Genomic DNA, 16,058 nt, shown 5'->3' with positions numbered 1-16,058 from the left:
GTGAGTTTTGTATCTGAACTCGCATTTTCTCATTGCAGATTCACAACAATCAAATTGCAAAAGCATCGAATCGTCGTGCTTGTATTTACGTACGTTGGGTGAGGGTGACGTTTCTTGTGTGTGTGTAAATGGCTACACCACAGTGTAATGATGCTGTGTGTTTTGTTTTTCGCTCTTTGGATTTCAATAGTTCTGTGTGGTTTGCCTGCATATTGCACCCGCGTTCCCGTCGCTTTTCTTCTTCAGCAATAGCACAACATGCCCTTCTGGAAGTGGAATTTGAAGTGCCTACAAAGGTACCACGAAATGTTCCAATGAGGAAGTCGGCACCTCCGGTCACTTTTTTTTTTTTTAAAGTAACAAAAACACTTTTTCACTGCCAAACATCAACTGCTTTAGATGTGTAAAACATGAACTGCTTTAGCTGCAGTATAGGATACTGACCTTAGGGTTTCGGTGCTGGGAGAGGATTATTCATTGTTTTATTAACAATGATAAGATAGCAAATCAGAGTGCAGTGTACCTTTGTAAGGACAGCGTGGCACTAATTCAAATACTTTCACTTCCTGGAATTTGTTCAGCCCACAGCCAATCAGAAACAAAAACATTATGAATATGGAGGAGGAGGGGGTGCAACAACAAGCGGAGCCCAGCAGTCTGTGAGGGCTGCTGGGATAGAGAGGAGCATTTACAGCGTCTCCCAGCACTGACCTGAAGATGCAGAGAGACGAGGGGAATCGCAGCGTCTCCCAGCACTGACCTGAAGATGCAGAGAGACGAGGGGAATCGCAGCGTCTCCCAGCACTGACCTGAAGATGCAGAGAGACGAGGGGAATCGCAGCGTCTCCCAGCACTGACCTGAAGATGCAGAGAGACGAGGGGAATCGCAGCGTCTCCCAGCACTGACCTGAAGATGCAGAGAGACGAGGGGAATCGCAGCGTCTCCCAGCACTGACCTGAAGATGCAGAGAGACGAGGGGAATCGCAGCGTCTCCCAGCACTGACCTGAAGATGCAGAGAGACGAGGGGAATCGCAGCGTCTCCCAGCACTGACCTGAAGATGCAGAGTGACGAGGGGAATCACAGCATCTCCTAGCACTGATGTGAAGATGCAGAGAGATGAGGGGAATCACTTTGGTAATCACAGGGTCTCCCAGCACTGATGTCAAGATGCAGAGTGACGAGGGGAATCACAGCATCTCCTAGCACTGATGTGAAGATGCAGGGTGACGAGGGGAATCACTTTGGTAATCACAATGAAAGTTTGAACAGATGCATGCGTGTGTTTTCATTGTTCTCTCTTTATTTTCAGAAATGGTTTCTGGATCGGCACTGATTTATGATGAGGAAATGACCCAGTATAAACTGCTGTGGGATTAGTGAGTGCTCTTCATTGTCATGTTTTATCTGTTTGTGTGTTCGTTCATCACATCTCTAGCTTGATTGCTCTGTAACTGTTTACATCTTTCATGTGAGCTTCATAAACCAGTCAGCAAAACGATTGGAGAATTCTTCAATACATGTGTAAATGGACTGTTCCACACAGCATTTATATCTGTAATATAGAACCATGTGTTTGAAGCAGCAGGTTTACAAGACTTGTACAGTTAAGCCTTACTGGTCAGTATTAAAACTGCACACAGGGATCAACAAATGTTAGATCAAACATTGATTTCATTCCTTTTTAAAATGTATGTTTTAAAAAGTCTAAAATATAAATGTGTTTAAAGCAATGAATTCACATTGTTGTTTTATTTATCTCAAACTTAGACTTGTTTAGACTGTTGCACTACCTTTATAACTAAAAGAAATAATGAGAATTTTAAAGAACTATCCCTGGTTAGGGATAATATTCCTATTGCACAGCATCTCACCCATTCCAGGTTTCACTACAAGCTTGATTAGCTACTGTATAGGTAACAAGCTCAGGTGTGTCTCATTAAACTCATAGTGAAACCAGGAGTGGCTCAAACCGCTAAGCACTCAGAGTCTTGTTTCCATCCCTGCTAGTTATTAAACTACTAATCCTTATCATTTCATTACAGTACTTAATAAAAGGTAGTTCTGAAATGCAGAACTGTGTGCTGGGCTAGTGGGAGTGTCAAGCCCTGCAGAGGCAGATTTTGTTTGTGACGTAGCCAATGGTCTGTGTGTGTCTGCCCAGCCCTGAATGCAGTATCGAGGTTCCAGAGAGGCTGTGTGTGTCCCATGCTGCGCTGAAGAGCCAGGGCCTGCTGGAGAGGTGTGTGTCTGTGCCAGTCCGCGAGGCCACAGAGGAGGAGATCCTCCTGGCTCACAGGTCAGTGCTGACAGCCATGCAGTTATAACAGGGATCAGGGACTCTGCCTTCACCGGCACACAGGAGGTGACAGGCAGGGCTTCCAGGGCTTAGCTATTCCCTCCCAAGACAGTCTCTTACACACAGACACATGCATGAATCGGCAGACCTGTTCTACAAACCCATGCTGCTGCTTCATTTGTCCGTCGCCTTTCAAAAAAAGGTGTTCCTAAATTATTTTTTGCTAGTTTGTGACGATTGCAAGGCTTTTCTTATTGTTTAGAGTAAATACCTGTGGCACGATGGCTGCAGATTGTGACATCAGAGCAGAAATAACTCCTCAGCACAGGAACTGCGGGGTGAAACTGAGACGCAGTGGCGCTCAGCTTTTTATTAAATAATACAAACTTTTTGTTTAAACAAAAAAACACAAAAGAAAATGGTGCATTGGCCAAACAGACCACAAACAATAACAAGTATTGTGCTGGTTTAATAACCAGCATGCTTAGCAATTGTTATTTTATCTCTATTTTATCTCTACCTTACTCCCATTCACTACTACCTGAACACTCTCTTCCTCGAGCAGCCAGACTGCATCTCTTTTATACTGGTGACCGAGGGATCAACTAGCTGTCAGTTATTGTATTATCCCTCGTCACCTTGTGCACAGCTTTATTAAGGATGTGCAACTGTCAGCTAATTGTATACTTGGTAGCTGATCCGTCACGCATTCCCACAAGGTATTTAAAATCAAAACAAATAATAGCGTACGGCACCTGACTCTTCCTTCCAGACAGGACAAAATCCAAGCTTTTCACCATCATACATTTACAACTAACGCACATAATAATAGTAATAAACAACAAACATATACAATGGGGCAGGACACTCCACCACAATACCTCAATCGGCTTCTTTTAATAGCTGTCAGGGTGCAAGATGTTGCATGAATTGAAACTACTGTGTTGTCAGAGGAGCTTAATGCAGTCTGATCAGCCTGACTCGCCGCTGTCTTAATGCAGTCTGATCAGCCTGACTCGCCGCTGTCTTAATGCAGTCTGATCAGCCTGACTCGCCGCTGTCTTAATGCAGTCTGATCAGCCTGACTCGCGCTGTCTTAATGCAGTCTGATCAGCCTGACTCGCGCTGTCTTAATGCAGTCTGATCAGCCTGACTCGCGCTGTCTTAATGCAGTCTGATCAGCCTGACTCGCGCTGTCTTAATGCAGTCTGATCAGCCTGACTCGCGCTGTCTTAATGCAGTCTGATCAGCCTGACTCGCGCTGTCTTAATGCAGTCTGATCAGCCTGACTCGCGCTGTCTTAATGCAGTCTGATCAGCCTGACTCGCGCTGTCTTAATGCAGTCTGATCAGCCTGACTCGCGCTGTCTTAATGCAGTCTGATCAGCCTGACTCGCGCTGTCTTAATGCAGTCTGATCAGCCTGACTCGCGCTGTCTTAATGCAGTCTGATCAGCCTGACTCGCGCTGTCTTAATGCAGTCTGATCAGCCTGACTCGCGCTGTCTTAATGCAGTCTGATCAGCCTGACTCGCGCTGTCTTAATGCAGTCTGATCAGCCTGACTCGCGCTGTCTTAATGCAGTCTGATCAGCCTGACTCGCGCTGTCTTAATGCAGTCTGATCAGCCTGACTCGCGCTGTCTTAATGCAGTCTGATCAGCCTGACTCGCGCTGTCTTAATGCAGTCTGATCAGCCTGACTCGCTCTGTCTTAATGCAGTCTGATCAGCCTGACTCGCTCTGTCTTAATGCAGTCTGATCAGCCTGACTCGCTCTGTCTTAATGCAGTCTGATCAGCCTGACTCGCGCTGTCTTAATGCAGTCTGATCAGCCTGACTCGCGCTGTCTTAATGCAGTCTGATCAGCCTGACTCGCGCTGTCTTAATGCAGTCTGATCAGCCTGACTCGCGCTGTCTTAATGCAGTCTGATCAGCCTGACTCGCGCTGTCTTAATGCAGTCTGATCAGCCTGACTCGCGCTGTCTTAATGCAGTCTGATCAGCCTGACTCGCGCTGTCTTAATGCAGTCTGATCAGCCTGACTCGCGCTGTCTTAATGCAGTCTGATCAGCCTGACTCGCTCTGTCTTAATGCAGTCTGATCAGCCTGACTCGCGCTGTCTTAATGCAGTCTGATCAGCCTGACTCGCGCTGTCTTAATGCAGTCTGATCAGCCTGACTCGCGCTGTCTTAATGCAGTCTGATCAGCCTGACTCGCGCTGTCTTAATGCAGTCTGATCAGCCTGACTCGTGCTGTCTTAATGCAGTCTGATCAGCCTGACTCACCGCTGTCTTAATGCAGTCTGATCAGCCTGACTCGCAGCTGTCTTAATGCAGTCTGATCAGCCTGACTCTGGAAGAGCTTAATGCAGTCTCTCAGCCTGACTCGCGCTGTCTTAATGCAGTCTGATCAGCCTGACTCGTACGCTGTCTTAATGCAGTCTGATCAGCCTGACTCACCGCTGTTCGATCCCCTGTAGTGCGGAATACCTGGCAGCTGTGAAGACCACCCCCAGCATGAACCTGGAAGAGCTGAAAGCTTTCTCTCTGCAGTACGGCGCTGTTTACTTCCATCAGGTACAATCAGGACTCTTACACTGACAGGGGGTAGTGTCACTGCAGGAGCCGGAGGACTGGGAGGGAGGCAGTGTGGTGTAGTGAGAGTGGAGGGGCTGGGAGGGAGGCAGTGTGGTGTAGTGGGCGGAGGGGCTGGGAGGGAGGCAGTGTGGTGTAGTGGTGAGAGCGGAGGGGCTGGGAGGGAGGCAGTGTGGTGTAGTGGAGAGAGCGGAGGGGCTGGGAGGGAGGCAGTGTGGTGTAGTGGAGAGAGCGGAGGGGCTGGGAGGGAGGCAGTGTGGTGTAGTGGAGAGAGCGGAGGGGCTGGGAGGGAGGCAGTGTGGTGTAGTGGAGAGAGCGGAGGGGCTGGGAGGGAGGCAGTGTGGTGTAGTGGAGAGAGCGGAGGGGCTGGGAGGGAGGCAGTGTGGTGTAGTGGTGAGAGCGGAGGGGCTGGGAGGGAGGCAGTGTGGTGTAGTGGTGAGAGCGGAGGGGCTGGGAGGGAGGCAGTGTGGTGTAGTGGAGAGAGCGGAGGGGCTGGGAGGGAGGCAGTGTGGTGTAGTGGAGAGAGGAGGGACTGGGAGGGAGGCAGTGTGGTGCAGTGGGTAGCTCTGTGTAGACAGTTTGATTAACCCTCTTGGCTTTGTACTCTAGAATATTTATCACTGTGCCAAGTTGGCTCTGGGAGCCACACTGCAGCTGGTGGATTCTGTGATGACAGGGAAGGTCAGGAACGGCATGGCTCTTGTGAGGTGAGACCGGTCTACCAGAACCTCACATGATTGCACCCCGTATACAAGTTTAGCCACATTGTGTTACCCACAGTGTTACCCACATACATTTCCCTTGTGTATACCATGCATTTACCATCGTTTACCCTGGTTTGTTAGTTCTTTCCCATGCTTACCTGTCCTTTCACTACACTTTACTATGCTTTTACTATGGTAACCTTTTCTATGTCAGTGTTTACAAAGCAGTTGAGAACGGGTGCCTGCTGTAACACTGCAGTTTCTAATGCAGTGGTTACTTTGACGGGACGTTCTGCACTGACCGCCGTCTCTCCTTTCAGACCTCCAGGCCACCACAGCCAGCACAGCGCGGCCAACGGCTTCTGTGTGTTCAACAACGTGGCCGTGGCGGCGCACTACGCCAAGAGGAAGTACAACCTCACCAGGTACTCTATGGAAACACCTTCACGCTTCAACACCCTTTTACAGGACGAATACAAAAGAAACCTCCATTTTCAGCATGTCCTCATTTTACGTTTCCAAGGCGAAAGAGTTCTAGAAGAAAAGCCAGTGTTGACGCCGGATACACTGCTGGTTACCTCTTTACTGTTCTGGTTTCATTTTTATACAGACCAGGCTTCACTGCCCTTTGTTCCTGGGCCACACGTTGCTCTGTAGATTGACGGATTCATTACACATTAGAATTACAATGTTAAACATTGGAACACAGAGTTTATTGAAGCTACAAGAAGTTCAGCAGGAATGAAATGCATTGTGGAGAGATCATTTTGAATGTGGCTTGTGTTGTTTTCTTTCAATTGCTGTCTCAGTAAGATGAGTGTGGTATTCTGGGAGAGGTAACCGCATGTAAATAACGACACCCTTGTTGCTCTGCTCCTTGCCACAGGGTGCTGATTGTGGACTGGGACGTGCATCATGGCCAGGGGATCCAGTACTCCTTCGAGGATGATCCCAGGTGATACCTGCTGTCTCCAGCTTTACACACGCTGCCCTCACTCTGCCCCTAACCCTGACCCAGTACTCCTTCGAGGATGATCCCAGGTTATACCTGCTGTCTCCAGCTTTACACACGCTGCCCTCACTCTGCCCCTAACCCTGACCCAGTACTCCTTCGAGGATGATCCCAGGTGATACCTGCTGTCTCCAGCTTTACACACGCTGCCCTCACTCTGCCCCTAACCCTAACCCAGTACTCCTTCGAGGATGATCCCAGGTTATACCTGCTGTCTCCAGCTTTACACACGCTGCCCTCACTCTGCCCCTAACTCTGACCCAGTACTCCTTCGAGGATGATCCCAGGTGATACCTGCTGTCTCCAGCTTTACACACTCTGCCCCTAACCCTGACCCAGTACTCCTTCGAGGATGATCCCAGGTTATACCTGCTGTCTCCAGCTTTACACACGCTGCCCTCACTCTGCCCCTAACTCTGACCCAGTACTCCTTCGAGGATGATCCCAGGTGATACCTGCTGTCTCCAGCTTTACACACGCTGCCCTCACTCTGCCCCTAACCCTAACCCAGTACTCCTTCGAGGATGAGCCCAGTTGAAATGAGAGGAGGCCATTCGGGCCCATCTTGCTCGTTTGGTTGTTAGTAGCTTATTGATCCCAAAATCTCATCAAGCAGCTTCTTGAAGGATCCCAGGGTGTCAGCTTCAACAACATTACTGGGGAGTTGATTCCAGACCCTCACATGACTGTGTTAGACAGCTGGTGGTAGTGCAACTTCACATGCTTTACTCTTTCTATTACTTTCTTCCACTTTCTGTCCCAGAAGCAGGCACTGGTCCCTTGATAGCTTTAGACACAGTCGATTCTGATGGCATCAGATCCCAGAAGCTGATTTAGGAAATCGCATTGTTTGAACTCTGAAGTAATGCCTTGTCGTTCCAGTGCTTTGGATTTTAAATCCCCAGTGGAGGGTGCAGGTCTGATCTCTGAGTCTTTGTGTTCAGTGTCCTGTATTGAAATCCCCAGTGGAGGGTGCAGGTCTGATCTCTGAGTCTCTGTGTTCAGTGTCCTGTATTGAAATCCCCAGTGGAGGGTGCAGGTCTGATCTCTGAGTCTCTGTGTTCAGTGTCCTGTATTGAAATCCCCAGTGGAGGGTGCAGGTCTGATCTCTGGGTTTCTGTGTTCTTAGTGTCCTGTATTGAAATCCCCAGTGGAGGGTGCAGGTCTGATCTCTGAGTCTCTGTGTTCAGTGTCCTGTATTGAAATCCCCAGTGGAGGGTGCAGGTCTGATCTCTGAGTCTCTGTGTTCAGTGTCCTGTATTGAAATCCCCAGTGGAGGGTGCAGGTCTGATCTCTGAGTCTCTGTGTTCTCAGTGTCCTGTATTGAAATCCCCAGTGGCGGGTGCAGGTCTGATCTCTGGGTTTCTGTGTTCTCAGTGTCCTGTACTTCTCGTGGCACCGCTACGAGCACCAGCAGTTCTGGCCCAATTTGCATGAGTCGGACTACAATGCAGTGGGGAAAGGAAAGGGCGCCGGCTTCAACATCAACCTGCCTTGGAACAAGGTGACCCTTACAAACGTTCACCACAGTATTTCTGAACAGTTTTTTGCAGTTTTCCTGTGTTTATCTTATGATTATACGATGCATTTACCATAGTTTACCTTTATTTGCCACGTTTTTCTTTATGTAGTTTTCCATGCCTCTCTGTGCTTTACAATGATTCCCATGCTTTCACTGTGCTGTATCACACGTTGGTAAACTGGGTTGTTGATTGCAGGTGGGGATGAACAATGCAGATTACCTGGCTGTGTTTTTCCACGTTCTTCTGCCAGTTGCTTACGAGGTGAGTCACAGTTATAATTAAATGCAAAATGTTATTTGAAATTACGCAGGCATGCCTGTGAGTCCTTGAATTAGTTGTCTGAGACTTGTGTTACTCGTTTTGTGATTTTTAACTTTCACAAAGTGGTGCAAATGCTCTGCTCTGGCTGTCCACTGTCTCTTGAACTACTTCTTGTATTGAGGCAGTGTTTAATGTTCTAATGCTCTGCTCTGTGTTTTTGTCCTTTACAGTTCAGCCCAGAGCTGGTTCTGATCTCTGCAGGGTTTGATTCCGCTGTAGGTGACCCAGAGGTAAAGTTCACTGGGTTCTGTTGTTATTAAACCGTGCTAACAAAGTGTGGAAAGCCGTCACTTCCACTAGGAATCGATATCTAAAATAATGTCACGCTGATCACACACCTCTTCATGTGACACTGATCACACACCTCTTCATGTCACACTGATCACATACCTCTTCATGTCACACTGATCTGACACCTCTTCATGTGACACTGATCACACACCTCTTCATGTCACACCTCTTCATGTGACACTGATCACACACCTCTTCATGTCACACCTCTTCATGTGACACTGATCACACACCTCTTCATGTCACACTGATCACACACCTCTTCATGTCACACCTCTTCATGTCACACTGATCACACACCTCTTCATGTCACACCTCTTCATGTGACACTGACACTCTTCATGTCACACCTCTTCATGTCACACCTCTTCTTCATGTGATCACACACCTGATCACACACCTCTTCATGTGACACTGATCACACACCTCTTCATGTGACACTGATCACACACCTCTTCATGTCACACTGATCACACACCTCTTCATGTCACACTGATCACACACCTCTTCATGTCACACCTCTTCATGTCACACTGATCACACACCTCTTCATGTCACACTGATCACACACCTCTTCATGTCACACCTCTTCATGTCACACTGATCACACACCTCTTCATGTGACACTGATCACACACCTCTTCATGTCACACCTCTTCATGTCACACTGATCACACACCTCTTCATGTCACACCTCTTCATGTGACACTGATCACACACCTCTTCATGTGACACTGATCACACACCTCTTCATGTGACACTGATCACACACCTCTTCATGTCACACCTCTTCATGTCACACTGATCACACACCTCATGTCACACCTCTTCATGTGACACTGATCACACACCTCTTCATGTCACACCTCTTCATGTGACACTGATCACACACCTCTTCATGTGACACTGATCACACACCTCTTCATGTCACACTCTTCATGTCACACTGATCCACACCTCTTCATGTGACACTGATCACACACCTCTTCATGTCACACTGATCACACACCTCTTCATGTCACACCTCTTCATGTCACACTGATCACACACCTCTTCATGTCACACTGATCACACACCTCTTCATGTCACACTGATCACACACTCTTCATGTCACACCTCTTCATGTCACACCTCTTCATGACACTGATCACACACCTCTTCATGTCACACTGATCACACACCTCTTCATGTCACACCTCTTCATGTGACACTGATCACACACCTCTTCATGTCACACCTCTTCATGTGACACTGATCACACACCTCTTCATGTCACACTGATCACACACCTCTTCATGTCACACCTCTTCATGTCACACTGATCACACACCTCTTCATGTCACACCTCTTCATGTCACACTGATCACACACCTCTTCATGTCACACCTCTTCATGTGACACTGATCACACACCTCTTCATGTCACACCTCTTCATGTCACACTGATCACACACCTCTTCATGTCACACCTCTTCATGTCACACTGATCACACACCTCTTCATGTCACACTGATCACACACCTCTTCATGTCACACCTCTTCATGTGACACTGATCACACACCTCTTCATGTCACACCTCTTCATGTGACACTGATCACACACCTCTTCATGTGACACTGATCACACACCTCTTCATGTCACACTGATCACACACCTCTTCATGTCACACTGATCACACACCTCTTCATGTCACACTGATCACACACCTCTTCACACTGATCACACACCTCTTCATGTCACACCTCTTCATGTGACACTGATCACACACCTCTTCATGTCACACTGATCACACACCTCTTCATGTCACTGACCTCTTCATGTGACACTGATCACACACCTCTTCATGTGACACACACACACCTCTTCATGTCACACCTCTTCATGTCACACTGATCACACACCTCTTCATGTCACACATGTGACACTGATCACACACCTCTTCATGTGACACTGATCACACACCTCTTCATGTGACACTGATCACACACCTCTTCATGTCACACCTCTTCATGTGACACTGATCACACACCTCTTCATGTCACACCTCTTCATGTGACACTGATCACACACCTCTTCATGTCACACCTCTTCATGTGACACTGATCACACACCTCTTCATGTGACACTGATCACACACCTCTTCATGTCACACCTCTTCATGTCACACTCACACACCTCTTCATGTCACACCTCTTCATGTGACTGATCACACACCTCTTCATGTCACACCTCTTCATGTCACACTGATCACACACCTCTTCATGTCACACTGATCACACACCTCTTCATGTCACACCTCTTCATGTGACACTGATCACACACCTCTTCATGTCACACCTCTTCATGTCACACTGATCACACACCTCTTCATGTCACACTGATCACACACCTCTTCATGTCACACCTCTTCATGTCACACTGATCACACACTTCCTCATGTCACACTGATCACACACCTCTTCATGTCACACCTCTTCATGTCACACTGATCACACACACTCTTCATGTCACACTGATCACACACCTCTTCATGTCACACCTCTTCATGTCACACTGATCACACACCTCTTCACACACCTCTTCATGTCACACCTCTTCATGTCACACTGATCACACACCTCTTCATGTCACACTGATCACACACCTCTTCATGTCACACTGATCACACACCTCTTCATGTCACACCTCTTCATGTCACACTGATCACACACCTCTTCATGTCACACCTCTTCATGTCACACTGATCACACACCTCTTCATGTCACACTGATCACACACCTCTTCATGTCACACTGATCACACACCTCTTCATGTCACACCTCTTCATGTGACACTGATCACACACCTCTTCATGTCACACCTCTTCATGTCACACTGATCACACACCTCTTCATGTCACACTGATCACACACCTCTGATGTCACACTCTTCATTTGACTCTTCATCACACACCTCTTCATGTGACACTGATCACACACCTCTTCATGTCACACTGATCACACACCTCTTCATGTGTCACACACCTCTTCATGTCACACTGATCACACACCTCTTCATGTCACACTGATCACACACCTCTTCATCACACACCTCTTCATGTCACACCTCTTCATGTCACACCTCTTCATGTGACACTGATCACACACCTCTTCATGTCACACCTCACACACCTTCATGTCACACCTCTTCATGACACTCACACACCTGTCACACCTCTTCATGTCACACTGTCACACACCTCTTCATGTGACACTGATCACACACCTCTTCATGTCACACCTCTTCATGTGACACTGATCACACACCTCTTCATGTCACACTGATCACACACACACCTCTTCATGTCACACCTCTTCATGTCACACTGATCACACACCTCTTCATGTCACACCTCTTCATGTGACACTGATCACACACCTCTTCATGTCACACCTCTTCATGTCACACTGATCACACACCTCTTCATGTCACACCTCTTCATGTGACACTGATCACACACCTCTTCATGTGACACTGATCACACACCTCTTCATGTCACACTGATCACACACCTCTTCATGTCACACCTCTTCATGTGACACTGATCACACACCTCTTCATGTCACACTGATCACACACCTCTTCATGTCACACTGATCACACACCTCATGTCACACCTCTTCATGTGACACTGATCACACACCTCTTCATGTCACACCTCTTCATGTCACACTCTTCACACACACCTCTTCATGTCACACTGATCACACACCTCTTCATGTCACACCTCTTCATGTCACACCTCTTCATGTCACACTGATCACACACCTCTTCATGTCACACCTCTTCATGTGACACTGATCACACACCTCTTCATGTGACACTGATCACACACCTCTTCATGTCACACCTTCATGTGACACTGATCACACACCTCTTCATGTCACACCTCTTCATGTCACACTGATCACACACCTCTTCATGTGACACTGATCACACACCTCTTCATGTCACACTGATCACACACCTCTTCATGTCACACCTCTTCATGTGACACTGATCACACACCTCTTCATGTCACACCTCTTCATGTCACACTGATCACACACCTCTTCATGTCACACCTTTCATGTCACACCTCTTCATGTGACACTGATCACACACCTCTTCATGTGACACTGATCACACACTTCATGTCACACCTTCATGTGACACTGATCACACACCTCTTCATGTCACACCTCTTCATGTGACACTGATCACACACCTCTTCATGTCACACCTCTTCACCTCTTCACTGTCACACCTCTTCATGTCACACCTCTGATCACACACACACTCATGTCACACTGATCACACACCTCTTCATGTCACACCTCTTCATGTCACACTTCATGTGACACCTGATCACACACCTCTTCATGTGACACTGATCACACACCTCTTCATGTCACACCACACCTCTCATGTCACACTGATCACACACCTCTTCATGTCACACCTCTTCATGTCACACTGATCACACACCTCTTCATGTCACACCTCTTCATGTGACACTGATCACACACCTCTTCATGTCACACCTCTTCATGTCACACCTCTTCATTTGACACTGATCACACACCTCACACACCTCTTCATGTCTGACACCACACCCTCTTCATGTGACACTGATCACACACTCTCTTGTCACATGTCACACCTCTTTCATGTGACACTGATCACACACCTCTTCATGTCACACCTCTTCATGTGACACTGATCACACACCTCTTCATGTCACACCTGAATCACACACCTCTTCATGTCACACCTCTTCATGTCACACACCTGTGTGTCACACCTCTCAGTGTCACACTGATCACACACCTCACACCCTCCTCATGTCACACTGATCACACACCTTTCATGTGACACTGATCACACCACATTCTTCATGTGACACTGATCACACACCTCTTCATGTCACACCTCTTCATGTGACACTCTTCATGTCACACTCTTCATGTCACACTGATCACACACCTCTTCATGTCACACTGATCACACACCTCTTCATGTCACACCTCTTCATGTGACACTGATCACACACCTCTTCATGTCACACTGATCACACACCTCTTCATGTCACACCTCTTCATGTGACACTGTCATGATCACACACCTCTTCATGTCACACCTCTTCATGTGACACTGATCACACACCTCTTCATGTCACACTGATCACACACCTCTTCATGTCACACCTCTTCATGTGACACTGATCACACACCTCTTCATGTCACACCTCTTCATGTGACACTGATCACACACCTCTTCATGTCACACTGATCACACACCTCTTCATGTCACACCTCTTCATGTGACACTGATCACACACCTCTTCATGTCACACTGATCACACACCTCTTCATGTCACACCTCTTCATGTGACACTGATCACACACCTCTTCATCACACTGATCACACACCTCTTCATGTCACACCTCTTCATGTGACACTGATCACACACTTCATGTGACACTGATCACACACCTCTTCATGTCACACCTCTTCATGTGACACTGATCACACACCTCTTCATGTCACACTGATCACACACCTCTTCATGTCACACCTCTTCATGTCACACTGATCACACACCTCTTCATGTCACACTGATCACACACCTCTTCATGTCACACCTCTTCATGTGACACTGATCACACACCTCTTCATGTCACACCTCTTCATGTGACACTGATCACACACCTCTTCATGTGACACTGATCACACACCTCTTCATGTCACACTGATCACACACCTCTTCATGTCACACCTCTTCATGTCACACTGATCACACCTGTTGCCACCAGTTGTATTTGTTAAAACTGGGTCTGAATGTACACTTTCAGATAAAAGCAGGAAATTAGCAAGTTCGAGAATGTTGTGTTTTAAAGGAGTTAAAAGTTGCTATTACTGACTGTTCGTGCAGTTTGCTGTGGTTCCGAGTTGCTCCAGTGAGGTTTACTCGTTGTTCGTGCAGTTTGCTGTGGTTCCGAGTTGCTCCAGTGAGGTTTACTCGTTGTTTTCTTTCAGCTTGCTTGGAGGGTTGTGTTGTTTGGCCATGTGGGTATACTTCCTGATTCTAGATATCATGTTTCAACTCTGCTGGCTCCCCCTGCATCTATACTACTGAACATCAAGATGTCCAAGAAAAGCCATCAAGAGAGGTCTGAACACACAGAGGGAATACACTGCAGAATTGGGCAGTACTCTTAGTGAACTCACAATATAATAACATGGAGCAGGTGTCACGGGGTTAGGAAAATCCTGTGTTAGCGTTGTAGGAGAAACTGAAGATCACTGTCTGTCTGTCCCCAGGGGCACATGAGTGCTAGCCCACAATGCTTTGCTCACCTGACACACCTGCTGATGTCACTGGCTGGAGGGAAGCTGTGTGCTGTGCTGGAGGTGAGTGACAGTTCAGACGCACATGTGCACAGAGAGCTGAGGTTCCACCTGCACAGTAAACGACTGCCATTAACCCTTAGAATTCTTATCTTGGAGCTTCATTCTAATTCTTATACTGGTGTATTGGTTTTAACCCGATACTGTGCAGGGCCACCTAAGAAACAAAGCCACTTAACAGGCGTTTCTACAAAATGATGAAAGTTTGTGTATTTAATGGCAGTGGTATAAAAATCCACCACTGTGATCATTAAAACAGAGTGCATTGACCCGTTCTCATGTGTGTTGTGGTGCTGAGGAAGCAGCTTAGTATTTGGAGTGTTTGAACCCGAGTCTGCCCTCTGTGTTTAGGGGGGGTATAACCTGGACTCCCTGGCGCAGTCCGTGTGCCATACCATGAGGGCGCTGCTGGGAGACCCTGCCCCACCACTGTCTGGATTAGCAGCCCCCTGCGTGAGGTGAGTGTGCGGGAGACCTGCCAGAGGCTGGCTCTGTCTGCCGTCCTGTCCCTCTACATTTCTATTTGCATGTCATTGTTTCCCTGGTTGTGTGTGCATGCTTACAAAAATGTAATTTAACATTGTTAAGCTGTGTTTCCTGCTAGTTTTAAAATGGCATTTGTGTTTCTGTGTGTGTTTGTGTCAATGCCTGTGTGTCTATCTCTCTCTCTCATAATATATATATATATATATATATATATATATATATATATATATATATATATATATATATAATGAACAAGTAACAAGACTGCATCTCACCACTGTTCTTTGCCCCTTTCAAGCAGGACCCAGAAATGGAAGTTTAAAGCACTTACACACTATTTTTAGTAAACACAGAAACAATATAAACAAAAACAAACACCTAGCTCTTACAAGCACTGACTAACA

At 47.2% G+C, this 16,058-nt stretch overlaps 1 protein-coding gene across 4 annotated transcripts in view; it reads left to right on the top strand.

The window, feature by feature from the left end:
* The window catches only part of hdac10 (histone deacetylase 10), a 33,785-nt gene that overhangs the window by 257 nt on the left and 17,470 nt on the right, over window positions 1-16,058 (top strand). For 3 of the 4 annotated variants that reach the window (XM_041254070.1, XM_041254071.1, XM_041254068.1), the window contains exons 2-12: window positions 1,313-1,379; window positions 2,165-2,299; window positions 4,774-4,870; window positions 5,498-5,595; window positions 5,913-6,017; window positions 6,479-6,547; window positions 7,982-8,108; window positions 8,323-8,388; window positions 8,619-8,678; window positions 15,082-15,171; window positions 15,520-15,626. In XM_041254070.1, the coding sequence (XP_041110004.1) occupies window positions 1,315-1,379; window positions 2,165-2,299; window positions 4,774-4,870; window positions 5,498-5,595; window positions 5,913-6,017; window positions 6,479-6,547; window positions 7,982-8,108; window positions 8,323-8,388; window positions 8,619-8,678; window positions 15,082-15,171; window positions 15,520-15,626 (1,019 nt within the window). In that variant the 5' untranslated portion in view covers window positions 1,313-1,314. The remainder of the gene's footprint in view (window positions 1-1,312; window positions 1,380-2,164; window positions 2,300-4,773; window positions 4,871-5,497; window positions 5,596-5,912; window positions 6,018-6,478; window positions 6,548-7,981; window positions 8,109-8,322; window positions 8,389-8,618; window positions 8,679-15,081; window positions 15,172-15,519; window positions 15,627-16,058) is intronic. The other variant, XM_041254072.1, reaches the window with a different exon arrangement.

The sequence above is a fragment of the Polyodon spathula genome, chromosome 7 (assembly GCF_017654505.1).
Source record: "Polyodon spathula isolate WHYD16114869_AA chromosome 7, ASM1765450v1, whole genome shotgun sequence".
NCBI lineage: Eukaryota > Metazoa > Chordata > Actinopteri > Acipenseriformes > Polyodontidae > Polyodon > Polyodon spathula.
Note: the sequence above shows the minus strand (reverse complement) of the source record. Positions and strands in the feature narration are given on the sequence as shown.